This window comes from Delphinapterus leucas, chromosome 18, assembly GCF_059928025.1.
Source record: "Delphinapterus leucas isolate spDelLeu-1000000601 "Yukka" chromosome 18, BTC_Dleu_Yukka2, whole genome shotgun sequence".
Lineage (NCBI taxonomy): Eukaryota > Metazoa > Chordata > Mammalia > Artiodactyla > Monodontidae > Delphinapterus > Delphinapterus leucas.
In genome coordinates this window covers 28972844-28998189 of record NC_143146.1, presented here as the reverse complement: position 1 = coordinate 28998189, position 25346 = coordinate 28972844, and the positions used below count along the sequence as shown (strand labels likewise).

General features: G+C 37.5%; 1 protein-coding gene across 21 annotated transcripts in view; it reads right to left on the bottom strand.

Annotated features, from left to right (window-relative positions):
- Positions 1-25346, bottom strand: part of MYCBP2 (MYC binding protein 2) — a 276112-nt gene that overhangs the window by 23123 nt on the left and 227643 nt on the right. For 18 of the 21 annotated variants that reach the window (XM_089899231.1, XM_089899222.1, XM_089899228.1 and 15 more), the window contains 13 exons: positions 22459-24102; positions 21311-21480; positions 20291-20535; positions 18136-18303; positions 15936-16093; positions 14550-14749; positions 13565-13714; positions 12122-12282; positions 10905-11061; positions 10511-10735; positions 8386-8451; positions 7041-7280; positions 6624-6722 (listed from right to left, as the gene is read on the bottom strand). In XM_089899231.1, the coding sequence (XP_089755357.1) occupies positions 6624-6722; positions 7041-7280; positions 8386-8451; positions 10511-10735; positions 10905-11061; positions 12122-12282; positions 13565-13714; positions 14550-14749; positions 15936-16093; positions 18136-18303; positions 20291-20535; positions 21311-21480; positions 22459-24102 (3683 nt within the window). The remainder of the gene's footprint in view (positions 1-6623; positions 6723-7040; positions 7281-8385; positions 8452-10510; positions 10736-10904; positions 11062-12121; positions 12283-13564; positions 13715-14549; positions 14750-15935; positions 16094-18135; positions 18304-20290; positions 20536-21310; positions 21481-22458; positions 24103-25346) is intronic. The other 3 variants (XM_089899223.1, XM_089899229.1, XM_022577003.3) reach the window with 1 other exon arrangement.

Sequence of the window (25346 nt, the reverse complement as noted above, 5' to 3'; positions counted from 1 at the left end):
TTCTCCCCAAACCGACTTAGCACTTTGGTGCAATTCCAATCAATATTCCAGTAGGTTTCTTTTTATTTATTTATTTATTTATTTGTTGGGGAGGAAGAAACTGACAATCTGCTTTTAAGCTTTCTATGGAAATGGAAAGGACCTGGAATAGCCAAAACAACTTTGAAAAAGACTTGGTTGGAATCTTATCTCATGATTCTCTATAAAGCTACCGTAATCAAGACAGCCTGATGCTGGTGTAAGAATATATGTGTAGATTAATGAAACAGAATAGGGTTCTTTTCATCAAATGGTAGTAGAAGAATAGAACATCTACATGCCAAAAAAATGAACCTCAACCGTTAGCTCATACTGTATAGAAAAACTTGAAATGTATATAGTTCTAAATAAAAGAACTAAAGTTCTAAGGTTTCTAGAAGAAAACAGGAGAAAATCTTTGTGACCTTAATTAGATAAGATATAAAAATCATGAGTCATTTAAAAAAATAGATAAATTGGACTTTATCAAAATTAAAAACTACCTCAGAACAGAATAAAGAAAAAAAAATGAAGAGAATTGAGGACAGTCTCAGAGACCTCTGGGACAACATTAAACACACAAACATTTGAATTATAGGGGTCCCAGAAGAAAACAAAAAGGGACTGAGAAAATATCTGAAGAGATTATAGTTGAAAACTTCCCTAATATGGGAAAGGAAATTGTCAATCAAGTCCAGGAAGCGCACAGAGTCCCACATAGGATAAATCCAAGGAGAAATACGCCAAGATACATATTAATCAAAAATTAAATACAAAGAAAAAAATACTGAAAGCAGAAAGGGAAAAGCAACAAATAACATACAAGGGAATCCCCATAAGCTTAACAGCTGATCTTTCAGCAGAAACTCTGCAAGCCAGAAGGGAGTGGCAGGACAGATTTAAAGGGATGAAAGGGAAAAACCTACAACCAAGGTTATTCTCCCCAGCAAGGATCTCATTCACATTCGATGGAGAAATTAGAACCTTTACAGACAAGCAAAAGCTAAGAGAATTCAGCACCACCAAACCAGCTTTACAACAAACGCTAAAGGAACTTCTCTGGGCAGGAAACACAAGAGAAGGAAAAGACCTACAATAACAAACACAAAACAATTAAGAAAATGGTAATAGGAACATACATATCGATAACCACCTTAAATGTAAATGGATTAAGTGCTCCAACCAAAACATATAGACTGGCTGAATGGATACAAAAACAAGACCCATATATATGCTGTCTACAAGAGACCCACTTCAGACCCAGGGACACATACAGACTGAAAGTGAGGGGATGGAAAAAGATATTCTCCATTCAAATGGAAATCAAAAGAAAGTTGGAGTAGCAATTCTCATATCAGACAAAATAGACTTTAAAATAAAGACTATTACAAGGGACAAAGAAGGACACTACACAACGATCAAGGGATCAATCCAAGAAGAAGATGTAGCAATTGTAAATATTTAGGCATCCAACATAGGAGCACCTCAATACATAAGGCAAATGCTAACGGCCATAAAAGGGGAAATCGACAGTAACACAATCATAACACCCCACTTTCACCAACGGACATATCACCCAAAATGAAAATGAATAAGGAAACACAAGCTTTAAATGATACATTAAACAAGAAGGACTTAATTGATACTTATAGGATATTTCATCCGAAAACAACAGAATACACTTTCTTCTCAAGTGCTCATGGACACTCTCCAGGATAGATCATATCTTGGGTCACAAATCAAACCTTGGTAAATTTAAGAAAATTGAAATCGTATCAAGTATCTTTTCTGACCACAACACTATGAAACCAGACATCAATTACAGGAGAAAATCGGTAAAAAACACAAACACGTGGAGGCTAAACAACACGCTACTAAATAACCAAAAGATCACTGAAGAAATCAAAGAGGAAATAAAAAAATACCTAGAAACAAATGACAATGAAAACATGACGACCCAAAACCTATGGGATGCAGCAAAAGCAGTTTAAGAGGGAAGTTTATAGCAATACAATCCTACCTCAAGAAACAAGAAACATCTCAAATAAACAACCTAACCTTACACCTAAAGCAATTAGAGAAAGAAGAACAAAAATCCCCCAAAATTAGCAGAAGGAGAGAAATCATAAAGATCAGATCAGAAATAAACGAAAAGGAAATGAAGGAAACGATAGCAAAGATCAATAAAACTAAAAGCTGGTTCTTTGAGAAGATAACCAAAACTGATAAACCATTAGCCAGACTCATCAAGAAAAAAAGGGAGAAAACTCAAATCAATAGAATTAGAAATGAAAAAGGAGAAGTTACAACAGACACCGCAGAAACACAAAGGATCATGAGAGATTACTCAAAGCAACTATATGCTAATAAAATGGACAACTTGGAAGAAATGGACAAGTTCTTAGAAAAGTACAACCTTCCAAGACTGAACCAGGAAGAAATAGAAAATATAAACAGACCAATCACAAGCACTGAAATTGAAGCTGTGATTAAAAGTCTTCCAACAAACAAAAGCCCGGGACCAGATGGCTTCTTCACAGGTGAATTCTGTCAAACATGTAGCGAAGAGCTAACATCTATCCTTCTCAAACTCTTCCAAAATATAGCAGAGGGAGGAACACTCCCAAACTCATTCTACGCAGCCACCATCACCCTGATACCAAAACCGGACAAAGATGTCACAAAAAAAGAAAACTACAGGCCAACATCTCTGATGAACATAGATGCAAAAATCCTCAACAAAATACTAGCAAACAGAATCCAAAAGCATCTTAAAAGGATCACACATTATGACCAAGTGGGGTTCATCCCGGGGATGCAAGGATTCTGCAATATATGCAAATCAATCAATGTGATACACCATATCAACCAGCTGAAGGATAAAACCATATGATTATCTCAATAGATGCAGAGAAAGCTTCTGACAAAATTCAACACCCATTTATGATAAAAACTCTCCAGAAAGTAGGCATAGAGGGAATTTACCTCAACATAATAAAGGCCATATATGACAAACCCACAGCCAACATCGTTCTCAATGGTGAAAAACTAAAACCATTTCCACTAAGATCAGGAACAAGACAAGGTCACCCACTCTCACTACTATTATTCAACAGAGTTTTGGAAGTTTTAGCTACAGCAATCAGAGACAAAAAAGAAATAAAAGGAATCCAAATCGGAAAAGAAGTAAAACTGTCACTATCTGCAGATGACATGATACTATATATAGAGAACCCTAAAGATGCTACCACAAAACTACTAGAGCTAATCAATGCATTTGGTAAAGTAACAGGATACAAAATTAATGCACAGAATTATCTTGCATTCCTATACACTAACGATGAAAAATCTGAAAGAGAAATTAAGGAAACACTCCCATTTACCACTGCAACAAAAAGAATGAAAATACCTAGGAATAAACTTATCTAAGGAGACAAAAGGCTTGTATGCAGAAAACTATAAGACACTGATGAAAGAAATTAGAGGATACAAACAGATGGAGAGATATACCATGTTCTTGGACTGGAAGAATCAACATTGTGAAAATGACTAAACTACCCAAAGCAATCCACAGATTCAATGCAATCCCTATCAAACTACCAACGGAATTTTTCACAGAACTAGAACAAAAAATTTCACAATTTGAATGGAAACACAAAAGACCCCGAATAGCCAAAGCAATCTTGAGAAAGAAAAACGGAGCTGGACATCAGGCTCCCGGACTTCAGACTATACTACAAAGCTACTACAGAAATCAAGACAGTATGGTACTGGCACAAAAACAGAAATATAGATCAATGGAAGAGGACAGAAAGCCCAGAGGTAAACTCACGCACATATGGTCACCTTATCTTTGATAAAGGAGGCAAGAATATAAAATAGAGAAAAGACAGCCTCTTCAATAAGTGGTGCTGGGAAAACTGGACAGCTACAGATAGAAGAATGAAATTAGAACACTCCCTATCACCATACACAAAAATACACTCAAAATGGATTAAAGACGTAAATGCCAGACATTATAAAACTCTTTGAGGAAAACAGGCAGAACAGTCTTAGGACATAAATCACAGCAAGATCCTTGTTGACCCACCTCCTAGAGAAATGGAAATAGAAACAAAAATAAACAAATGGGACCTAATGAAACTTAAAAGCTTTTGCACAGCAAAGCAAACCATAAACAAGATGAAATGACGGCCCTCAGAATGGGAGCGAATATTTGCAAACAAAGCAACTGACAAAGGATTAATCTCCAAAATTTAAAAGCAGCTCATGCAGGTCAATATCAAAAAAAAACCCCAAAAAACCAAACATCCCAGTCCAGAAGACCTAAATAGACATTTCTCCGAAGAAGATATAGATTGCCAGCAAACACATGAAACTGAGTTATTTGTAGTGAGGTGGATGGACCCAGAGACTGTCATACAGAGGGAAGTCAGTCATAAAGAGAAAAACAAATACTGTACGCTAACACATATATATGGAATCTAAAAAAAAAAAAAAAAAGGGTTCTTAAGAACCTAGGGGCAGGACAAGAATAAAGACATAGAGAATGGACTTAAGGACACTGAGGACATGGGGAGGGGGAAGGTTAAGCTGAGACGAAGTGAGAGAGTGGCATGGACATATATACACTACCAAATGTAAAACAGATAGCCAGTGGGAAGCAGCTGCATAGCACAGGGAGATCAGCTCGGTGCTTTGTGACCGCCTGGAGGGGTGGGATAGGGAGGGTGGGAGGGAGATGCAAGAGGGAGGAGATATACGTATATGTATAGCTGATTCACTTTGTTATAAAGCAGAAACTAACACACCATTGTAAAGCAATTATACTCCAATAAAGATGTTAAAAAAAAGACCATATTTAAAAAATAATAAAAAAATAAAAACGCTACTTTCTACAGGGTTCCATTAAATAACACCTGGGAAAAGGCAACATTATAGGGGCAGAAAATATCTCAGTGGTTGCCAGGGGCTAGGAATGAGATGAGGGGATTGAATGCAAAGGAACAACGGGGAAATTCTGGGAGAGATGTGTTTTAAAACTTGCTTGTGATGATTTCACCACTGTATACATTGGCCAAAATTTGAAACGATGCAGTTTAAAAAGATGAATTTTTTGTATGTAAATTTTCCTTCAAAAACCTGACTTATAAAATGATTCCCTTAAATGTTATGTTATCTCACCGCCATCAAACCACTAGCATAACCTTTCCTATTCAATCTTAATGCCTCAGCATACACTCTCCTAGAGTTAGGCCAGCCTCTTCAAGGCGCCCTTGCTCCCATCCTATTAATCTGACTTTCATCCATTCTCTTTCAGGTCTAACACAAAGTCTAATATCCCCCAAGAAGCCTTCTCTGACCACTCCAGGGCACAAACAATAACCTCAATGTACTCTGAAATCCTGATATGCAACTGACATGCAATTTTTCGCACATTTAATAAGTAGATTATATACTGTAGAGTATTCCTGTTGATCTGTTTTTGGGAGGGAGGGGATGGACTGTTCACATCTAAGAACAGAAGGTAAGCTTTTTGAGGGCTTGTTACCAGCTCGTAAGGTTATTTAGCAAAGAACTGACATTTGTTAAGATTCAGCTGATTTAATGAGTAGTTACTCAGTCTTGCAGTCATGCAAATATCTCCTAAAGATGCTGAAAAAAATCACCAGAGTTTATGAAATCCCATTTTTTTTTTTTTTTTTTTTTACAGAACCCAAACAGAAAAATGTGGATGATTTAGATGCTACTGTATCAGAAGGCACAGGGTTAGCCTAGGTAAGTCCTTGAAATTATCTTTCAAAGGGCTGTCAAGTTGATTATTTACAGCATCTAAAGACACAAGAATATGAAGACTAGTCAGGGTTGACCTCTCTTTTTGAAAATGGATGAGGTTGTCCTCTTAGATATAGTGCTTTAGTTTAGACCAAATAAGTTAGGCAAATGAATTTTAGAAGAAATTTCAAAAACAGTATAAAGAACAGGTTATTCCAATAAAAGTTTACTGAACACATGTGTGTTTATGCCATGGTGGATATAAAGACAAACCAGACATGTACTTGGTCTTTAAGAAGGTATAATTAAGTAGAAGATATAAAACATGTATACAGATAAACCTAACAAGAGAGAAACCAAGAAGAGACACAGAAATTACTATGAAGCTTAGCAGAGGACATACTACTTTGTGTCTTCTCCACAACCTTCTTTATGATTTCCCCTGAACAATCATAAAGGAGGCTCATGGAGAAGACAGTATTTTTGAGCTGAACCGTGAAGGATAGAGAAGATGGCGGAAGGCGCACAGCAGAGTCAATGATGAAGCTGATTTTACAAGTGCCAACATTTAAACACAACAGCCCAAGGTTTAGAGCAAATTTTGTTGTTACTTAAAATACCAGCTAGATCATACATGAACAAAAAGTGAATATCTTCTGGTAGTTCCTTCATCTTCTTTCTAAGTAAAGTAAAAACTATTAACTTTAGTTTTAGTTAAAGATACAGAAACTAGTATCCCATATACATTAAAATACACAGCAGTACATGGATTATTTCAGTGAACAAAAGTAACAAAGTGAAATAAGTATTTTTAGAATATAAATAAATACATTGTATACTTTTTCTTCTCCTTCAGGTGATGACAATAGTGCTTTTTCCTCTTGTTCTGGTGTGGGTTCAGCATCTCCAGAGATGAGCTTTCCAAATACCTGGTGGAGAAGAGAAGGAGGTGAGAACAACTCAATGGCAGAACCTCCTCTGAGAAGGCTAGAGAGGAGTCAGTAGCTGGCTCTGTGGGCTTTATGCTACTAGGCTATTCCTACTGCACACCTCTACTCTTCAGGAGGTGAATGCAAAGTGAAATACAAGAATTCAGGGCTATGAGAAGAAAAAAACGGGCCACGTTTGTAGCCAGCAATCTCTAACAAGCTTTCCAAAATATTCTGTTAACCTCTTGATATTACTGTTGAAGTAGTATATTATTTCAATTTATCCTGTGCTAGAAAATGTGTAGTAGGGACACTCACCTGTGATGTGATAAGTCTGAACACTCGTAGAGTCTCAGCTTCACAGTTCCTTTGCTGGGCCACACTGGCTGAAATCTGGCCAGCAATTTTTGTGCTTTCGCCATCCTTCCAGCCCAGAACCTTAACTTGTCGAACTCTCAGTGTATTTTCTGGGCCCTTTAATTCAATTTTGATGATGTGATTATCCCCTCCTGGAAGTTCACTTGTTACCCAACCAATGTGCCTGGAATCCAGATCGACCTAGGAGAGCAGAAAAGGGACAGAAACCTGATACAGGTGTACTACTATTTTATCACTGTCCTAGACTTTGCATTGATAACGGCGAGCTCAAATAACAAATAACTGTAGCCACAGAAAAGCTTATTAGATTAGTTCACACTGGTTATCTTATTTAAACCTTGTGAGGATAATACAATACTATAGTAGCTACAGGTGAAGAAAGTGAGGTTAATTGACACAGATGGCAGACGTCTAGTAAGTGATGGAGTTGAGAATTAAAATGCAGGTCTGCTTACTATATGGCTTCCGAGCACAAGTTACGTAAGTGAAACCACTGCAAACAATTTACATGACTGTACCCACACTGACTGTAAGTAGAAATACTCACATGATCAAACAATGAAGTCCTGTTTTGTGCATCTTCACATGAAAGCACATTTAAAGCAAGGATTTTTGCTGTGCAGTTACTTAATATATTTTACTTTTGAAGAAAAATTACATAATATGTAAATTCACATTGGTCATTACTTATTTCAGTATATTTCATTGAGAATACAACTTTTTTTCAAGGATTAAATTTCAGTGTACTGTAAAATGGTTTTTGACACTATTCACTCACAAGTAAGTGAGTTTATACAGAATCTCAGTCACATGCCCAAATAGGACTTAACTTGTTTCTTCTAGAGTTGGTTTGTAAATTGACTTTCAACCTGGATATAGTCGCAGTGCTGTAACGGAAAGATTTTCAAGCTACAAGACAACAACCTACATCTCAACCTGAAGTGTGGGTGAATCAAGGTGACAGTTGTGAAGCGGATCTATGATGAATTTTAAGGCACCCTGAGTCTCCGCAGGGGAGCAGGAGTCAGGGTGGAGGGCTATAGCACGGTGTACCTGCTCATCACTAGAGAGATTTAGGGAAATAATGGGTAAGATGTTTAGAACAGAGATGGTTGTAACTATTCCTATACATGGACCATTTGCCAATTGAGTGTTTTGTAAATAGACGATTTCCTATAATACTTGTACTTGGGTGGCATGCCAAAATTAGAACTCAACAGTGGATACTGAGAAGAAGAAATTTCTCCTTGGGCAGTAAAACATTTAATGACAAAGTTTTAATTACCTGCTTTATTCTGCACAAATCTTCTACTGCTTTGCCAGTTAAGAAGGTCATCGAGGTAACTTTATTCTAAAATAAACAATTCAAAATAGTTACTATGCCATGTTCCTGGCTCCAGAACTGACAGTGATTTCTTACAGCCTATCAATATAACATCTCTGCCTGTCTTTTATGGTCCTTCCGAACTGACTTCATTCCATCTGTCCAACCAACAACAGTTCCTACAACTCCACTCTTTTCTTATTCTCACAAACTCCATCTTGAATCTCACATTTCAGCCCTTCTCTATGGGCTCTGAGAGAGGAGGTTGGCATTCCCTCTTTTCATCCAAAGTCTAATCATTTAAATTCTATCTTTATCATGAAGCCTTTCAGCAACTTGCCTTGCTACTCATGTGCCATTTTTATCACATTATTCTCATTGTTTCCAGCTGTAAAAAGGAGGAAGACAGGTAGCTTAGGCAACAAATACTTGTGAGTATCATGATGGACCCAGACGGCCTTAGGGACTTGGAGAAGGATATATGAGAGGGATGGGTTCTATCCCCTCGAGATCCTAGGGAAGGAACATTAACACACAAAGTAAAATATCGAAAGAAATTCAATACCTTTAAGTACTGAAAAGAGTCACACTGGTACTAGAGCCAGAGACCTTAAGTTTGAGTAAGTTTTATGCCAAGCACATCAAGAAAGAGACTGATATACTAATTCCTTGGAGAGCTGCATACTTTAAGTGCTATAGGCTGATGCAATTCAAATCAACAAGTGCTGTGTTTAAGGCAGTGTGGTGGGCAGGCTGCGGGGACACAGAGGTATGTAAGTCTTAATGATGCATATAAATTAGAGGAGGTTTCCTAAAAGAAAAGCTGATGTCAGCATACATACTGGGGCTTTTAAAAATGAATATTATCATGATTATCTCTCATAAAAGACAAAAATGTCAAATTGAGTGCAACCATTGTTTTGAGGGAAAGTGTGTCCTAGCTTACAACATGCATCAAAGATAACACTGCACTGAGCAGTGAGTTCCTGACAGAAAAATGTTTTGATTTGTTATACCTGACTTCCAAGCAAGATAAAGTAGTTGTACCAACTGGACTGTTGGGTCTCAAGAGGAGGTAAGCTAGTGATGTATTAGCTAAGCCTTTATTCCTTATTCAATCTGAGCTGATGGACAGAAGTTGGGGTGACCGTGGATGGCAAGGAGTGCTCTGACTGCACACTGAACTTCTGTGGTTGGCGTTCTCCATACAGGAGACCCAAACCCATCACTTTGGCTGTCCCTGGGAAAGGAGATACACAAATGGGATCAGAGAAGCTTGGCAATGGCCCAAGGGGACTTATTAATACTATATCTGCTAGCAAGCCACTTCCATTCAGAGGGAAAAAAAATCCCAAGAAGTATTCTTCCCCAGGAATGGGGTAAAAGCGTGGGAGTTTGGTAGTTGGTGCTACTTTTTTCTCGGCTCTGAACACTCAAGTAAATAGGATGCTTTTTCCTCTTCAGTGCTTTTTGTAGAAGAGTGCTCAATTCAGTGGAAACATGTAGACAAGCTAGAGCTAGGGAGAACATAAAGTATGATTACTTAGGTTAGTCCAGGAACCTCCCCCAATTCCCTCATGATGGCTGGGGGTGAGGATTAAAAACTGAAAGCTAATTACACTATCGGTCAAAGTGTATTAAGTGCCATCAGAGTAATATAAAAAAGAACCCAGAGGAGAGAAAGAGTAATTTTTATAGATGAGGTTCACTGGGAGAGGATTCGTCTATCGGGTCTTAGATTTGGGAAGGATATGAAAAGCAGAGTTTAAGGAGAGGACTTCCAGGCCAAGGAAATAGCCTGAACAGGGGGCATGGAAGTAAAAAATCATGGAATGGATATTTATATTGCTTAGCTATAGCCATGGTATATTTGTAATCAGACCTTTTCTTAGAATTGGTATTCTACAGTGCTCCCAGTCATATTCATCTGTTTTTAGACTTAAGATTTATTTTAGAACTATAAAAATATAGTTTGGTTGGTGAATTCCAGATGAAAATCTCTTTGCTAAAACTCAGAAATGAGATTGCATGATAAATAAAGGTCTGAAAAGAACTAACGAACCACAAATTAAGTTTCCTTTCTTACCCCAAGATCCCGGGAATTGTCCACATGAACAGATACATAGCGGGCATTGATTCCTTTCACACAGTTGATGGTGACGTTCTTGGTTTTGTTTTTATCCTCATCTCCTGATTCCCAGAAGGTTTCTGTGGAACCATCTGTCAAACTGCCAATCATGGCAGGTCGGCTAGAAGTTTTTATGTCAACAATGCTGGTTAAGTCCTTTAAGCACATTACAATGCATAATTCCTGCCAGAAACAAATACACATAATTATAACACTCAAATGGACATCTCCCATGATAATAAAACGAACAGACATGAGATAAGAAATAGCAGCAAGAATCCAATTATTTAGAAGTAATTTTCAGTTTCTCCTTCAATACATCGTTGAGTATTAACAATGCTAAATGACTGACCTGACTCATAGCCTCAAAGCCAGACTGTATGCTGATGCTGAAACTCTCTTCACTGTCTCCATCATCTGATTTTGACAAAATATTGTTAATGTGATGAAAGACGTTGCTCTGATGGAGGAACTGGTGATCAGATTGCTTGAATTTCAGACTCCAGCATCTAAAAAGGCATAAGTAATACATTAAAAAATTCTTTTTCGGGAACCTCTAAGGGATTCCTGGGAAAAAAGCACTCTGTAGCTAATATTTCAAGAAATCTTAATGCTCTAGGTACAAAAAATACAAATTTTAAAAATTCAAGAAACGAAATTATTTCTACTGGCTTTTATTCATTCCTTTTTTTTTGTTTTGAGAAATAAAGGTCATTTCTTTCGAACAATATAAATTCTAAGGAAAGTTCACCCATTTTCAAACTGGATACATGAAGGTCAAGGCTACAGAAGGAAAAAAGGTAACAAATCAGTTTTGTAGACAAGTGTTACCCCAACTATAAGAGCCTCTTAAATGTATTAGTGTTACAATTCCGTACTAATCCATCATAGTATAACACACTTTGTACTTCAAAAATCTTGTGAGGAGGAAACAAAATCTCCTCTCTGCTGGTCTTATCGTTAGGCATGTGGGTAGCCAAAATCACTCCTTCAACCTATTTCTTATAAAAATCAGTGGAGGATTTATTTATATGTGTAGTCTAGTACACGGCTCTAATGACAAGGTCCACAATGTAAAAGTAATGTTGAATCTCAGCAGGTCTGGACTTAAAAGGAGGCGATGCTCTTCAGTGTAGTTTTAGGACTGGCTGCATATGACTAGGCTCTCTTTCTCTTGATATGCTTTTCAATTCAAAATCCTATTTTGATTTCTGTTTTTGAGATTTCATTCCCTCTCCCTTTTTGTGACATTTAAGACGGTACTGTTGAGTAGCACTGAGACACGTGACTTCGGGTAGAAGAGAGGGAAAAGTGAGGAAGACTGTTACAGACTGTGATAATTTAGAGGACTAAGTAGTATATTATCCACATTTTACAGAGGGGCCAACAGGCACGAACTAAGAAGAAGGACAATTCTAAATTATGACAGTCATGAGGGGGGCACCATTCACATAATGCAGGTATTCTTTCTATCTTACTATTTAAAGAGGTCTTTCAAGCATTTTGTGCTTTGACTACTCCACAAAATCCCTTTTCCAGGGTACCAACAATACTTAGATATAAGATTACCTCAGGGCCATTTGCTGTAACGAACTGCCGCTGGGGAGAGACATCATAAGATCAGAGATCGTTTGAAGTAAGCGGTGAAATGTATGTGGTAAAGGATGAGCAGCTTCCCCTGCAATCACTATATCTGAGAGTGGATGTTCACATACTCTTGTATCTTTCTCCTAAGACAGAAATTGAAAGCAAGTTGATCCATTTGCCTGCTGGAAGGAATTTTCCCCCCACACAAAAAATGTATACTTTAAGGATATTCATGTAACAGAAATGTAAACACAATCAAACCATACCCAAGGCATCCGTTAAGATTAACTATGTTTGTATTATTTTAAAGGAAAAAATGATAGGGTCACCTATAAATAAAATCACCAAACAAATAAATGCCACATATGAGTATCAATTCCAGTGTACTCACTAGTCTACCAGCAGAAATGAGCCGTTCCCTTCAGTTGAGCCTCACCCAAATTGCTGACCCACAGAGCTGTAAGCCAGTAAGCAAGCGTTTTCATCCACTGGGTTTTGGGGCGGTTTGTGACACAGGAATAGACAGCTCTCGTGAATGCGTGATAATCTCACATTGTAATTGTGGGGTTTTTTCTGTTTTTACTTGCAGCTCTGTTGATTTTTACTTCTTTAAAGGCTATATTATTAACTACAAACCTACATTAACTACACAGAGCTACTCTTATCATTTTGTAGAAAGCCTCTTTATCCCTACTAATAATTATGTCTTGAAGTCTGTTTTTTTTCTGATGTTCAACTAGCTAAGTTTGGTTGGTATTTACCCAGTATATCTTTTTCTACTTTTAATCTTCCTCTATCCTTATGTTTTAGATGTGATGCTTATAAACAGTATCTAGCTTTTGTTTTTTTCTGCCTATTCTGACAGTCTTTTAGATGGAGGATTTAGTCCTCTACTTTTTTATTCTAGAAATAGAAATGAGGCCCACAAGTCACAGCTACAGGGGTGGAAATGGGGCTGGAATCCAGGCTTCCAGGGTCCAAGTTCAATGCTTTTCCATGATACAGCCTGCCTCCTATAAAATACAAGTCCCTTCTAGCCAAAGGTTTTTGAATTTCATGTCCCTACACAGTATCATTTTCACTCTCTGTACCGTACAGTAATGTTGTAAAGTAGACTGATCTTCTCTGTAATAATGTTGCCCTGTTTGTCTGTCTTATACTGCACTGTGACAGTGCTTATCTTGCAGTTGATTGCTTCGAGGCAGTGATGGCTAGGGAGAAATCAGAATTGACTGACAGCGTTTTTGGAGACAGAAGACTTTCACTCAGCATAGTTAATATGTTGCTCATAGCACTGAAATTTTATTCCTGCCTTTAGGTTATATAATCTGTGAATGACCTCATGAAAATTACTGCACTATCTGAAAGTAGTTCTACTCTTCTATAAAAATATGGACAATTAAAAAAACCAAGAACCTCACTTACTTGTTCTGCATTTTCTTTGTTTGTTTTATTTTCCTCATCCTCTTCTTCTTCTGGTTCCACTGGAGCAGGAGTCAGTGACGCCACAAAATGCCACAGAATATCATGGAGAGAAGTTGTTTGGATGACATTACACAGAAGCCAGTTGAAAGCCTGAATAAATGATGGTTAAATAAGTCCAAGATAAAAAGAAAATACACGAGTGAACATAGCAGGACTTTTCTTATTCGGAAACAAAGAACCTTCCTGGACTAAGTCTTTTAAGGAAAGATACTAGGAAGTCTGATCTTCATTTCACTGAAAGTACACTGAACTTACACAGTCAATAATTTTGGGCCTAATTAAAAAATTAATAATAATAGGGAAAATAATACCTATGAAATGCAATACGAAAATACTTTTTATTTCAAAAATTTGTCTTCATATTAATTTACCCATGCACATTTTTTTTCCAACTTGCATTCAGGATCAACACAGAATGTTTCTTAAGTTCTACACAAGCTACCATTTACTTAAATATACTCATATTGCTCCCACTGATGAAATGGCAGGTTACCTCCTACCCATGATAAAGAAAAAAATTTATTATATACAAGTCTATGATATACAGCAATCCATTTCCAGAGACTCAAATAAGTTATTACTGTTAAATTTACAACTCAAAAGCGCACTTTTCATCCCCTTTGCAGGATTATTCTAACTGAAAAGACGCTGTGATTACAAAAAGCTTTTTTAAAAAGATATTATCAGGATTCAAATAATGAAGCAATGAAGAAATAAAGTTTTTTAGAGCACTTAACTATGAAACTCTAAATTCATTTCTATTCATAAACTTGAGTTTAATTTTGTTGCGAACATGATATTTTCTATTCACTGAAGTCTCTTAATTTGTCACAATTTCTGTTTGGTAGAAAAGTACATCATTAAATAGAATCATCACATGAACTGTATGATGAATGAATCAATAATCCTATTAAAGTATTCTTACCTCCATAGCAAAAACTCGACAAGCAGATTTCCTTAAGGCCTGTTTCATTGCTATTTCAAGACCTTCCAGATCATGATGCTGTATAACAAAGGCTAAAACTGGCCACTGGAAATTTCGTTCTCCTTTGGAAAGAGAGCTGTGGGCTGAGATTAGCCGGGAAAGCTCAGGAGATGGATGTCTCAAGAGGGAAGAACCAACTTCTATTTAAAGGAAAAAAAAAGAAAATTATTAACTTTTATAGGTAATACATATGATTAACGTATTTAAGGTGATATTAATGAATAGTATCTAGCTTATTCACTTTAGAGTCTTTGCAGTTTTTTTGTTTTTATTTTTGCAGGTCTGAATCTAAAGTCCATGCTTTCTAAAGCACTAAACACAAAGTGATTTATTTTCTCCCTAAATGGAATCTACATCTTATCCCCATCATTTTCTACAGGACTGCTTTATAACAAATGTTACTTCAATAAGAGCTCAAAAATACTTGTTGAATGAACGTATAAATCATTAATATTTGATTTATTAATAATATTTTCCTTGAAGATCTTCAATAAGATACATAATTATTTACCTATAAATATTAGGTCAGATCTTCATTTAGTAAGTGGTCGGCCTGATAAATCATTAACACATTATCCTTTTTTTCCTCTTTATTCTTGAGACAGAATCAATCAGCCCTAGTTTGAGGCTGTTGATACCAGTTGGTCCAGATTATCTAACATTTTTACTGATTAAGAGCTAGCCATATCCCCAGTTTTATTATCTATTGGAGTGGTAGTAGCTACTGGAGTTATAAGCTTCTATTGCGAGTGGGAAGATCACTGTGAAAGTGTTAAGCCATTGAAACTGCTGGTTCACTGAAGCTTAGTGGAAGGGAGAATGGTAGCAATATTTGGCTTAGATATCTAACAAGTAATGTACTTTAAAGGTCAATTTATTCTCAAATAACACTGGATGATCTCTGGGTGTCTCTTCCAACTGAGATGTGAAATTTAGAGAGGCACACTTATGGCTAAGTCACATAAAAGGAATGTCTACCACAGTTTAAAATTAATCCATTCCTCTGCCTTCAAAAATTAGATTTTAGGGCTTCCCTGGTGGCGCAGTGGTTGAGAGTCTGCCTGCCGATGCAGGGGACGCGGGTTCGTGCCCCGGTCCAGGAAGATCCCACATGCCGCGGAGCGGCTAGGCCTGTAAGCCACGGCCGCTGGGTCTGCGAGTCCGGAGCCTGTGCTCCGCAACAGGAGAGGCCACAATAGTGAGAGGCCCGCGTACCGCAAAAATAAATAAATAAAAAAATAAATAAATTAAAAAAAATAGATTTAAAAAAAATCTACAAATAAAACCATTTGGATCACTCAATCTTCTTTTTTATTTTATACTTACCAGTGTCTCCACTGTTAACTCTTCTTCTAGGAATGGCTTTAACTCGTGCAGGTAAAATGGAGTGTTGTTTATCATATTCAGAAGCAACAACTGAGTACGATCTTTGGAAGACAGTTCTCTTGGCAAGATCAGTATCAGTTATGGGACTGGTTTCCAAACTGCAGATAGAACAAGATGACAGATAAAAACTCAAGAGAAAAAGTGAATGACGTGACAACTATATTTATTTAGTTTTTAACAGTGTAGTCAAATACGGGAACCCGTATTTCATGTGGAAGAATACAAATTCAAAGCCAACTTGACAATCCCTCTCTAAATCATAATTTGATCTTTCCAAATGTAGCCACATTTTGACTGATTTCAGAACTGCATCTTAAAACGTCTAGTTTTCTTAAATCTACTTTGCATTTCAAATGAAAAAGAAGAAAAGGCTTCAAATGTTCTCAGCTCCTTTCAGAATCTAAAGCACCGTGGTGGAAGACGTGTGTCATGATATTCAGGAAAATCAGGCAGATATATTCATAACAGCACTTAATAGAAAGAAAATGGATATGTACATACAGAGACCTAATAAAATGGAAAGTGAAAGGACGCAATTTTCCTTTGGCGCTGAGTGTTCTGTGAGGTTTCTCATTCTTTGGGGGTGCTGCCCAAAGCCCTATCCAGAGCACGGCTGCACCAAAGTGTACTGAGAGGTGACAAACTGAATTCCAGTGTCAGTTATATTATACTTACATCCATATGAGAACTCAATGGTTTTCATGCGGGCTTTAGGAAACCAACAATTTTCTATTTACTATAGCAGCATTAAAAAACACTTGAAAAAGTATTAAGATGGTTATATAATTTCCTTTATTGAGACACTTTATAAAAAAGAGAAATACCTTTCTTTACTTTCTAAGGCAAATTTATAAACTATTCTTTTCATGTATTCTTTTCTCTGTCACCTCATTCCATATTGGGCTATTTTCGCTCTCACCCTGAGTTCTAGAGTTGTTTCTTTTCCATCATTCAAGCCAGGTTTAAAATCCTATGTCCCTCAGTAAAGCTTATATACTTTCTAGTAAGTGGCTAACGCCCTGGCCATTTTCTTTCCTCACTGCTGGTGTGTGTGCACATTCTTGTTTGAACAGATGATAAATGCTATACATAACTAACTGGGGTAAAGGTGCCTGGATGTCAGTTTCCGCTGTTTGGCTCCAGAATGACCAGAATATAGGGATATGTTAATTTAATTCACTTTATATATGGTGTTACTATAAAGCACAAGACATTTTTTCTGCTTTTAGAGGAAGTTTTATCTATCAACGTAAAAAACTGTTGTACAACCTAAAAAATAATGACTTGTTCTTATAAAATTGATCAAGCTTGTGAAGAAACTGAAGCAACACAAGAAAACCCAAAGGTTTCCTTTCTACTGACATCATGTTCACAGTTACTCATGCCTGAACTCTTGATGCTATCCTAAACTGATCCTTTTCATTATCCAGTCACTCAACAAGTCACACTGATTTTTCCTCCAAAATATTTCCTTTACCCATCTGTCTTTAACAACCATTGCCAACACAATCCGGTTCCACACACACAGCTGAAATCTTTGACTGAAATGTTCAGCTTCTCAGCTGACACTGTGAGACTATTTCTGCATTTGTACCATGTCATTCCTCCTCTAAAAACTCTCAGTGGTACCCTGCTTCCTTCTGCATTTTATATATATATATATATATATATATATATATATATGCTTCTCTTCAGTTTTCAAGAAGCCCTTTACTCTGATACTACAAGGGGGTAGGGTGGGGCCGGGGGGGAGCAGTGCAGGTAATAATCCAAGAAGCTCAAGATCTACTCTCAGTGCTACTTCTCCCACGAAACCTTCTCTAAGTACTGCCTCAAAGTGACCTTTCTCTAGTCTGATTTACTACAGCATTAAATGATATAATACGCAATGGAAATGGAATCCTTTATTACTTCACTAGTTGATCTTTTCTCTCCAACTGGATCTGCCTCTGCTGTCAAGGACCTTACCTGATTCACGAATGCATGCTTTTTCTTACTGCTCTAACAGTTAGCAGAGTTGACACAACTTCCTTCCCGAGATGGAGGTATGTATGAAAGAGCTTCTAGAGCATTCTCTTCTAGCTTACAGTCTTTCTTCCACCAAACACTGGACTCAACAGAAAGACAATAACTCAAATACCTGGGTGGCATGGACTTCATGTTGCTCTCTGGCTCTTCAAATACATTAGGACTCGCATCAGGAGTTACTGATATGTACGGGGCAGGTACAGATGTTGAACGCAGGTATCTCATCTCATCCTGGAATAGGTTGTCATCTTGATAACCCACAAAATTTTCATGATGATGCCTGCATTAAATTAAACCCAATAACTTAAAAAGTATGATGGCAATACAGATAACTTTCTATTTTTAATCTCCTTCATAAAAGTAAAAGCAACTCATTAAGTCTGTAACCGAGGATTAAAGTATTATAAGAGTTGTAGATGTAAGCCAAAGGAGATAAAAGTCTGATAATTTTACACATAGATATTCCTGGTACCATAAACATTTCAAATCCAAAATTGAATTTATTTTCTTTCCTTTTTAGAACTTTTCCATCTTCTAGCTTTAGTGAGTGATCCCACCAGCTATCCAGGTGCCTTACACTGAAGTATCTCGGTGTCACAGCAGGCTCAGCCCTCGACCACGACCAGTCACTTAGGCCTGTGGATACCAGGTTCCCTCTCACTATTCCCCTTCTTGTTCCCCATCATCACTGCCTTGCTTCAGGCTCATGACATTTCTTGCATGGACCACTAAAGCACAGGCGGTGACCGTTTTTTTTTTTTTTTTAAGAGTGAAATTTGAAAAAGATTAGATATATGAAATGTTCCATGGGTTAGAGGGATATCTATTCCCCATAGGGCTAAAAATATAAAATCCATAATTAGAGTATGCCAGCATTTTTTACATGTTTTACCATTTGATTCTATCCTTTTCAAACTGGAAGAGAGAGGTACTAGCCTAAGTACAGTAAACAGGTGACTGAAGCTGAAGGCTTGCTGTACTCGGCATTCCTGATGATTTCCCCTGCAGTCCCAAATGTACTTAGTCTCACATTTTCATTTTTGTTTCCCACTCGTTTTATAGAATAATAAGTACAAAAACAAACAAACAAACTACATAACTCTGCTTCTCAAAATGGAACTGTTGGTTGGTAAGCCACGGCAGCAGGCAATTTCTAGGAATCTTCATTTGTCAGCTGATGAAAAAAATCTGAATTTGGCCTATGAAAGGCTGTTTTAGAGTATCAGTGTACAATGCATGAACATATGGGTTGCACCAGCAAAGCCCAATATAGGAAAAACAGTACACTGTTAACAGGCTTCTCTCCATCTTCACTTATGCCCTTTGATCCGGTTTCCACATTAGCAGCAGAGTGATCTTCCAACTGCAAACCAGTTCACGCATTTCCCTGTTTAAAATTCTTCTTTATCCACTGTTTCCTCTATGGGATAAAAATCCAACCTCAGCATGGGCTACAGAGCCACGCATTACCTGGTCTTGGGAAACAACAATTCATATATTTCTCCTGGTAACCAATACTTTAATAAGCCTGTATTCCTTAAATGGGTAATGCTATTTCATTTGTGTCCTCACATATGTGGTTTATGTCAGGAATTGCTTTCCTCTCATTTCCTGCTTGATTGATTTCTAGTTATCCTTCAAGACTGCTAAAATGTCAGATCCTCTGGGAAACCTTTCCTTATTTCCTTGGCAAGATTCAGGTACTCTCTACCTTTTATGCTATGACGGTATTCTATACACACTTCTATAATAAGTACTCCTCACGTAACATTTTAAATGTTTCCTTTACATATCTGTCTCCACCAGAGTGTGAACACACGAAGTCAGGATTTTATTATATTCATCTTAGTGTAACACAAAGCTGGTACTCAGCTCACCAACATTTAAACGCTAACAGAATAATCTGAAAAATGAAAGGTTTTGGATAGCAAATATCGGTTTATTTCCATTTTAGCATTTCCCACTATTAACACACTGACGTCTGCCTACCAAAGAGTAAAAGATAGCTGAAGCCTTACTAAGACATACTGTGCATTAATAATAAGACAGATCAACATAGTATTTACATATTTTTTCAAATACCTACTACTCTAAAGTTTATACCTCTACCAGTCCTATTTCTGAGTTAAGGCAACTCAGAAAATAAATTCCTGGAGGTCACTTTACTGTATACAATATGTACTGTAGTGTGGAAATTCAGGGCATGATATTAAACAGTAGCTGTTAATCCAAAGTGATTTAAAAAAACAACAGCCGAGTTATATTACCTAGCTAATGTCTGCAGGTAGAGACAAGGCATTTTAACTGGAAGATCCTCAGAAATGCCCTCTTTCACGCTGGGAAGTTGAGACTGGAATGGCTTTGTAGGATGGTAACACAGAATGCTTGGTTCGGCCGCGCTGCTCAGGGACAGCAGGAAGAGGGCGTTGGCTTTAATCACTTGGTGAGCTTCCATAGTGGGCAAGGCACGAGGCGTCTTGACTTGCATTGGCTTCCTCCTAGATTGTTTGACCTGGAAAGGAAATTTGTACGGATCTTTTCCTACTTCTACTCAAATTTTAAATTTCTTAACCTAAATATTTCGAGTTTCCAATAAAAATTATTCAACACCGTAGAACTGCTTTAAAATAATAATAGTGATTCCCAAAAACAACATTCACTTCATGCTTCTCCTGAACTTATTAAAACTTATTAAAACTAATAGCAAACTATATTTTTCTCTTTCCTTGGGAAAGTTAAAAAACCTAAGTAGTAAAATCTAAATGTAGTTATCTAAATAAAAGAGTAAATAATCTGTGTGTGCGTGCGTGTGTGTGTATATTTGGCAAATATTTTTAGCTAGGTGTGTCACTAGTGTGAATGATCCTGACTTTCCATGAGTCCTCAACATAATTAAGGATTAAGAAAAAGAGAGAGGAGATAAAGAGTAGAAAAAGAAGAGGAAAAAGAGAAAGAGAGAGTTAAGAGAGATAAAGGTGAAGAGGGAAAGCTATATACATGTGTAGAATAGCAGACAAATTAATAATAAAAAATTACGCAGTAAACATCTGTCCATGAGGTATGTATGCTACAGGAGGGTTGTTTTGTGTTATCCCAAGATATAATTTGTTTTTGTAATTAAAAACAGCTGACCTGGTACATAAATTAAATGTATATATTATTCCTGTTATGAAGGCTGATCTTTAATATCAATTATGTGCAGTTGTCTGATAATATGATCATAAAAAGAGATTTTTATAAGGTTTATCCTTATCACTAACAGCACAGCCAGAACAAAATAAAAATACCTTCTCCCTTGCAGCAGCCTGTTTTTCACGGAGGTATTTTTCTCTACAGCGATCACACACCAGGTACCACGTGCTTCCCCCTATGCCACCATCACCACAGTTACCAGCCCATCCTCCACAAAAATGCCCAATGCTATTGTAACCTTGTCCACCAGCATACCGGCCACAACCTTGAAGTAAGAACATAAATAAAAATTTAACACTTTAAGTGTCCTTAATAGTTTGCTCCTTGCCACCTGTACATAAATGACGGCTTTTCCTTCTCAAAGTAAGCAAAATACTGAAGCAAATATCTAACCGCCACCTGGGCTGTTAATTACATCAGCAAAATTGCAGGTGTAACCAAAAGTAATCAAGTAAATGATGCCTAAAATACTGACGATACTCTATACAGGCAGATGAGAAGAACTGTTAAGATATGGGTACATTTAGATTTATTTAAGTATGCTAAAAAAATTGGAGAAGACAGGTATTGGGTACAAAACACTCTGTGAGAATAATATATTTTACAAATCATGTATTTTACAAAAGGTTACAGTGTAATATGTAGGAAGAGAAAAACATTTACCCAAATCCATAATAAGTGAATTTTGGAATATTAATTGTTACAGAAATCGTTACATTTACCTAAAACATAAAACTGTCTTCTGATGAAACAGTTAATATCTCTTCCACAGGAAAATGCCCAAAGAAATCAGTATAATCTAATTGAATTTGCAATTCTGAACAGGAAAACAATACAATCAAAGGAGACCTAATGTTGCAGTCTTTCCTGTGTGTATGGACATGTCCTTATTTCTATTGTGTGAAAGGACACCTCCTTATTTCTATTGTGTGAGACACCTTAACAGCATCCTTTGGGTAACACATAAAATATTTAAAAAGTTAACAGTATCTTAGAATGTGATACATTAAAATGAAATAGTACTTGATTGCCTTACCACCATACTATTAGATTTCTTTACCTATTTTTCATGAACCCTATACTGTATTGATAAAGCACTTTAAAAATTACATTGTAAAACACTATAAATTCTGGGCAAACGTTTCCCTGTACTTTAACATAATTCATGGAACAGCTTAAGTCAAAGTGACCTAATTTGTTTTTCTACACAAAGTACTTACATATATTCAATAACATCACTTACCTGGGTGAGCCTGTCTCATGTGGTATGTCACTGGGTATGGATGTGACTCTCCACAGAGCTCACAGATGGTGTCTTTCTCTGGTCCTCCTACCGCCAGCTGGGCCATTTCACCAAACAAATTACCTCTGGGCCGAACTTCCGTCTTTTCCTTTTTCTTTTTTTCTTTTTTGGCCTTTTTGTTCTCTTTCTCACACTCTTTCTTTTTAAGGACTGCACAAGAACCAGGACTTGGAAAAATCATATTCTGGGAAGCTGCTTTGATAGTAGCCAAAGAGATGTCTTCCCAAAAAGCCACTAAATGTTGCAGAGTCAGGGGGAGAGGAGACTTAGACTTCATTGGGTGATGCATGGACATTTCAAAAGTGGCCTCAGTTTTCCCGTCTTCACATTTTTCATGCAGAGGAGGTTCCTTAAGCATAGACAATACCTTATTTTTGTTGATACTACCCATTTTAGATATGTCTGGTCCATGAGGGGCAATGTTAAACATATTCAGTGCGGATGATATCTCCAGTGAGTGTCTATTTTTTAATTTGGTTTCCTTTTCTTCTGAAGGCTGCTGGCTGCTTAAGCTACTTCTTATAGGAGCATGTTCTTTGGAAAGGTCAGGATTAAATTTTAAGAAAGAAGAACAAGCCATTGCATCGTGTACTATGCCTTCGTGCCACAGGAAAGAGGCAAAGACGGCTCTGGCACACTCAGCCACGGAAGGGGACATGGCTTGCTTGGCTGGCTCTAAAGGTTTGGCTCCATCTCCTTTGAAGAGGAAGCTAGATTTTTCCTTCTTGGGCCTGGTGTGCCTATTAGCACATTTCCGACTTGTTTTGGGGGATGCTCTCGTTTCCTGTTCATCTTTCAGTGGTGCTTTTCCTATGCTGAAATGAACTTTATTCGGACCTTCATCCACACTCTTAAACTCACTGCTTTCATCACAGGTGCTGTCTGTTAGGCTATTCGTTTTTAAAGTACTTGAAGTGCAGACTTCAACCACCTCACTGTGGAGGTTTTCTTGTACCACGTGGGGAGAAGGAGCTCTATTTTCGGATCCAGGGGAGTCTTTAGAATCCTTTGGTACTGGTTTTGGTTTCGGTGATGTTGATCGTCCCCTTAATGGCTCTGTGAGGGGCATTTTCTTCTTGCGGAGGGTATCTGGATCAAGGGTGTAAGAGTCCGATTTGGAACGTTCCCGAGGAGGATCAAGTCTCGTCTTAACAGGAGCAGCGCTTTTCTGAGGTAGACTTTTATCATGAGGCGAGGAGGAACGTGTAGAGCTAGCACTGGATGCGCCAGACCTGCTGGCTGGGAGGGTCTTTGGCTTAGGAGATGATGACCGAGAACCTGGTCCTGGGGATTCGGCTCTGAAGCTAGAAGACATCTTCCCATCAGATTTTAGTGTCTGCAAGGTGTTATGGTTGGGGGATAATGACCTACTGTGAGAATCTGACCTCAACTTTGCAGCGTCGGATTTCAACATGAGAGATTCACTAGCCGACAGCCCTTCCGTACCCCTCTGCTTCTTCTGGTCAGCGGTAGTCCGGCTCATACGTCCATCGGGTTTCAGTGTTCTGCTGTGTTTGGAGGACAGTTCTGATTTTCCTGATGTACAGACGGGTCTAGAAGGTGTTGAGATAGTCCCTCGGTCACCTGTATGGTCCATTTCATAGTGAAACTTGTTAATATAATTATAACTTACTGATGATTTAGCCACTAAACAATGAAATTAAAAACATAGCTAAAAAAATTTGTATTGCTTGTCACAGACAAAAGTACTTCAAGAATAAAGAAAAAAGGGGGAATTCTCGTCAAATTTCGATTACATCATTTTATAATTCTAATATTCTAATGTTTGGATTAGAATAATTTATAATTAATGTATGAATGCCCTAAAGCTATTATTTAATTACAGGTAATGCAGGCAGTCTGTTATCTGTAAAGAGGTTATGTTCTAAAAGCTTGTTTAGTTCATAAGTTTAGCTGGTTAGAACTCAGAGCTTGAAGAAGAAAAATGGTGGGATCCTCAGAATTAGAATTACAAGTCTGAATTCTGGGGCCTTTCAACAAGGAGTCAGGAGAATAACAGAAACAAAAAGGAAAAAAAGAAAAATAATCTCGCTCTTTCCTAGGCAAAGCATTAGATGTTTCTACATGAGCACCACTTGTTTTTGGCATCCTGGCCCTCATTCAGTGTCTCTCCTTCCTACTACTTCATGCTTTCCTTTGAGGCATTAGAGCCAGGTCGTCTTTGCTGTCAGTCCGTGGTACAACCTTCAAGATTACCTTTCCTCCCTAAAATCAAAACTTCTACCCTCAGTGCAAGTGATACTAGTTCATTGGCTAGGAGGAAAGCAACCTGATTGAAGTGATTCAAGTGACATGAAAAACTGAAAATCCATAAACCTTGCTAGAAGCATTTATATTTTTTGAAAAAGGATACTTAGTAAATTGAGATGACTCTGGTTACACTGTAGTTCCTTCTTTTTCCTTTTTACAGGGATATGAACAAATGTGGATAAAGCAGAAACGTGTTTTGGGGCTTGCTTGCAATGTGTGTCTGTAGAGTCGCAGCCTAGTTACCTATACGTCAAGAGAGCTTTGCCGTGGCATCTGCCTCCTCACGGAAGGCCTGCAAGGGCTGGCATTTTTGCTCATTACTACACTCCACTGATGTCATGTCAAGAATGGGTCAGCATAGTAAGTGTTTTTGTTAAATGAGCAAACAAATTCCTATTTTCTTAGTTTCTTTCCCTTCTGCTAGTCACAAATCTTCAGATTCTCTGAAAACTCACTTTTTACTTTTATGGCTCCCACGGCCACAGGGCAGAGGCGACAGCAGCCATTGTTGTGTGAGGGTCAGATTTTATAAACCAATGTACTGTATTTGGTAGAAT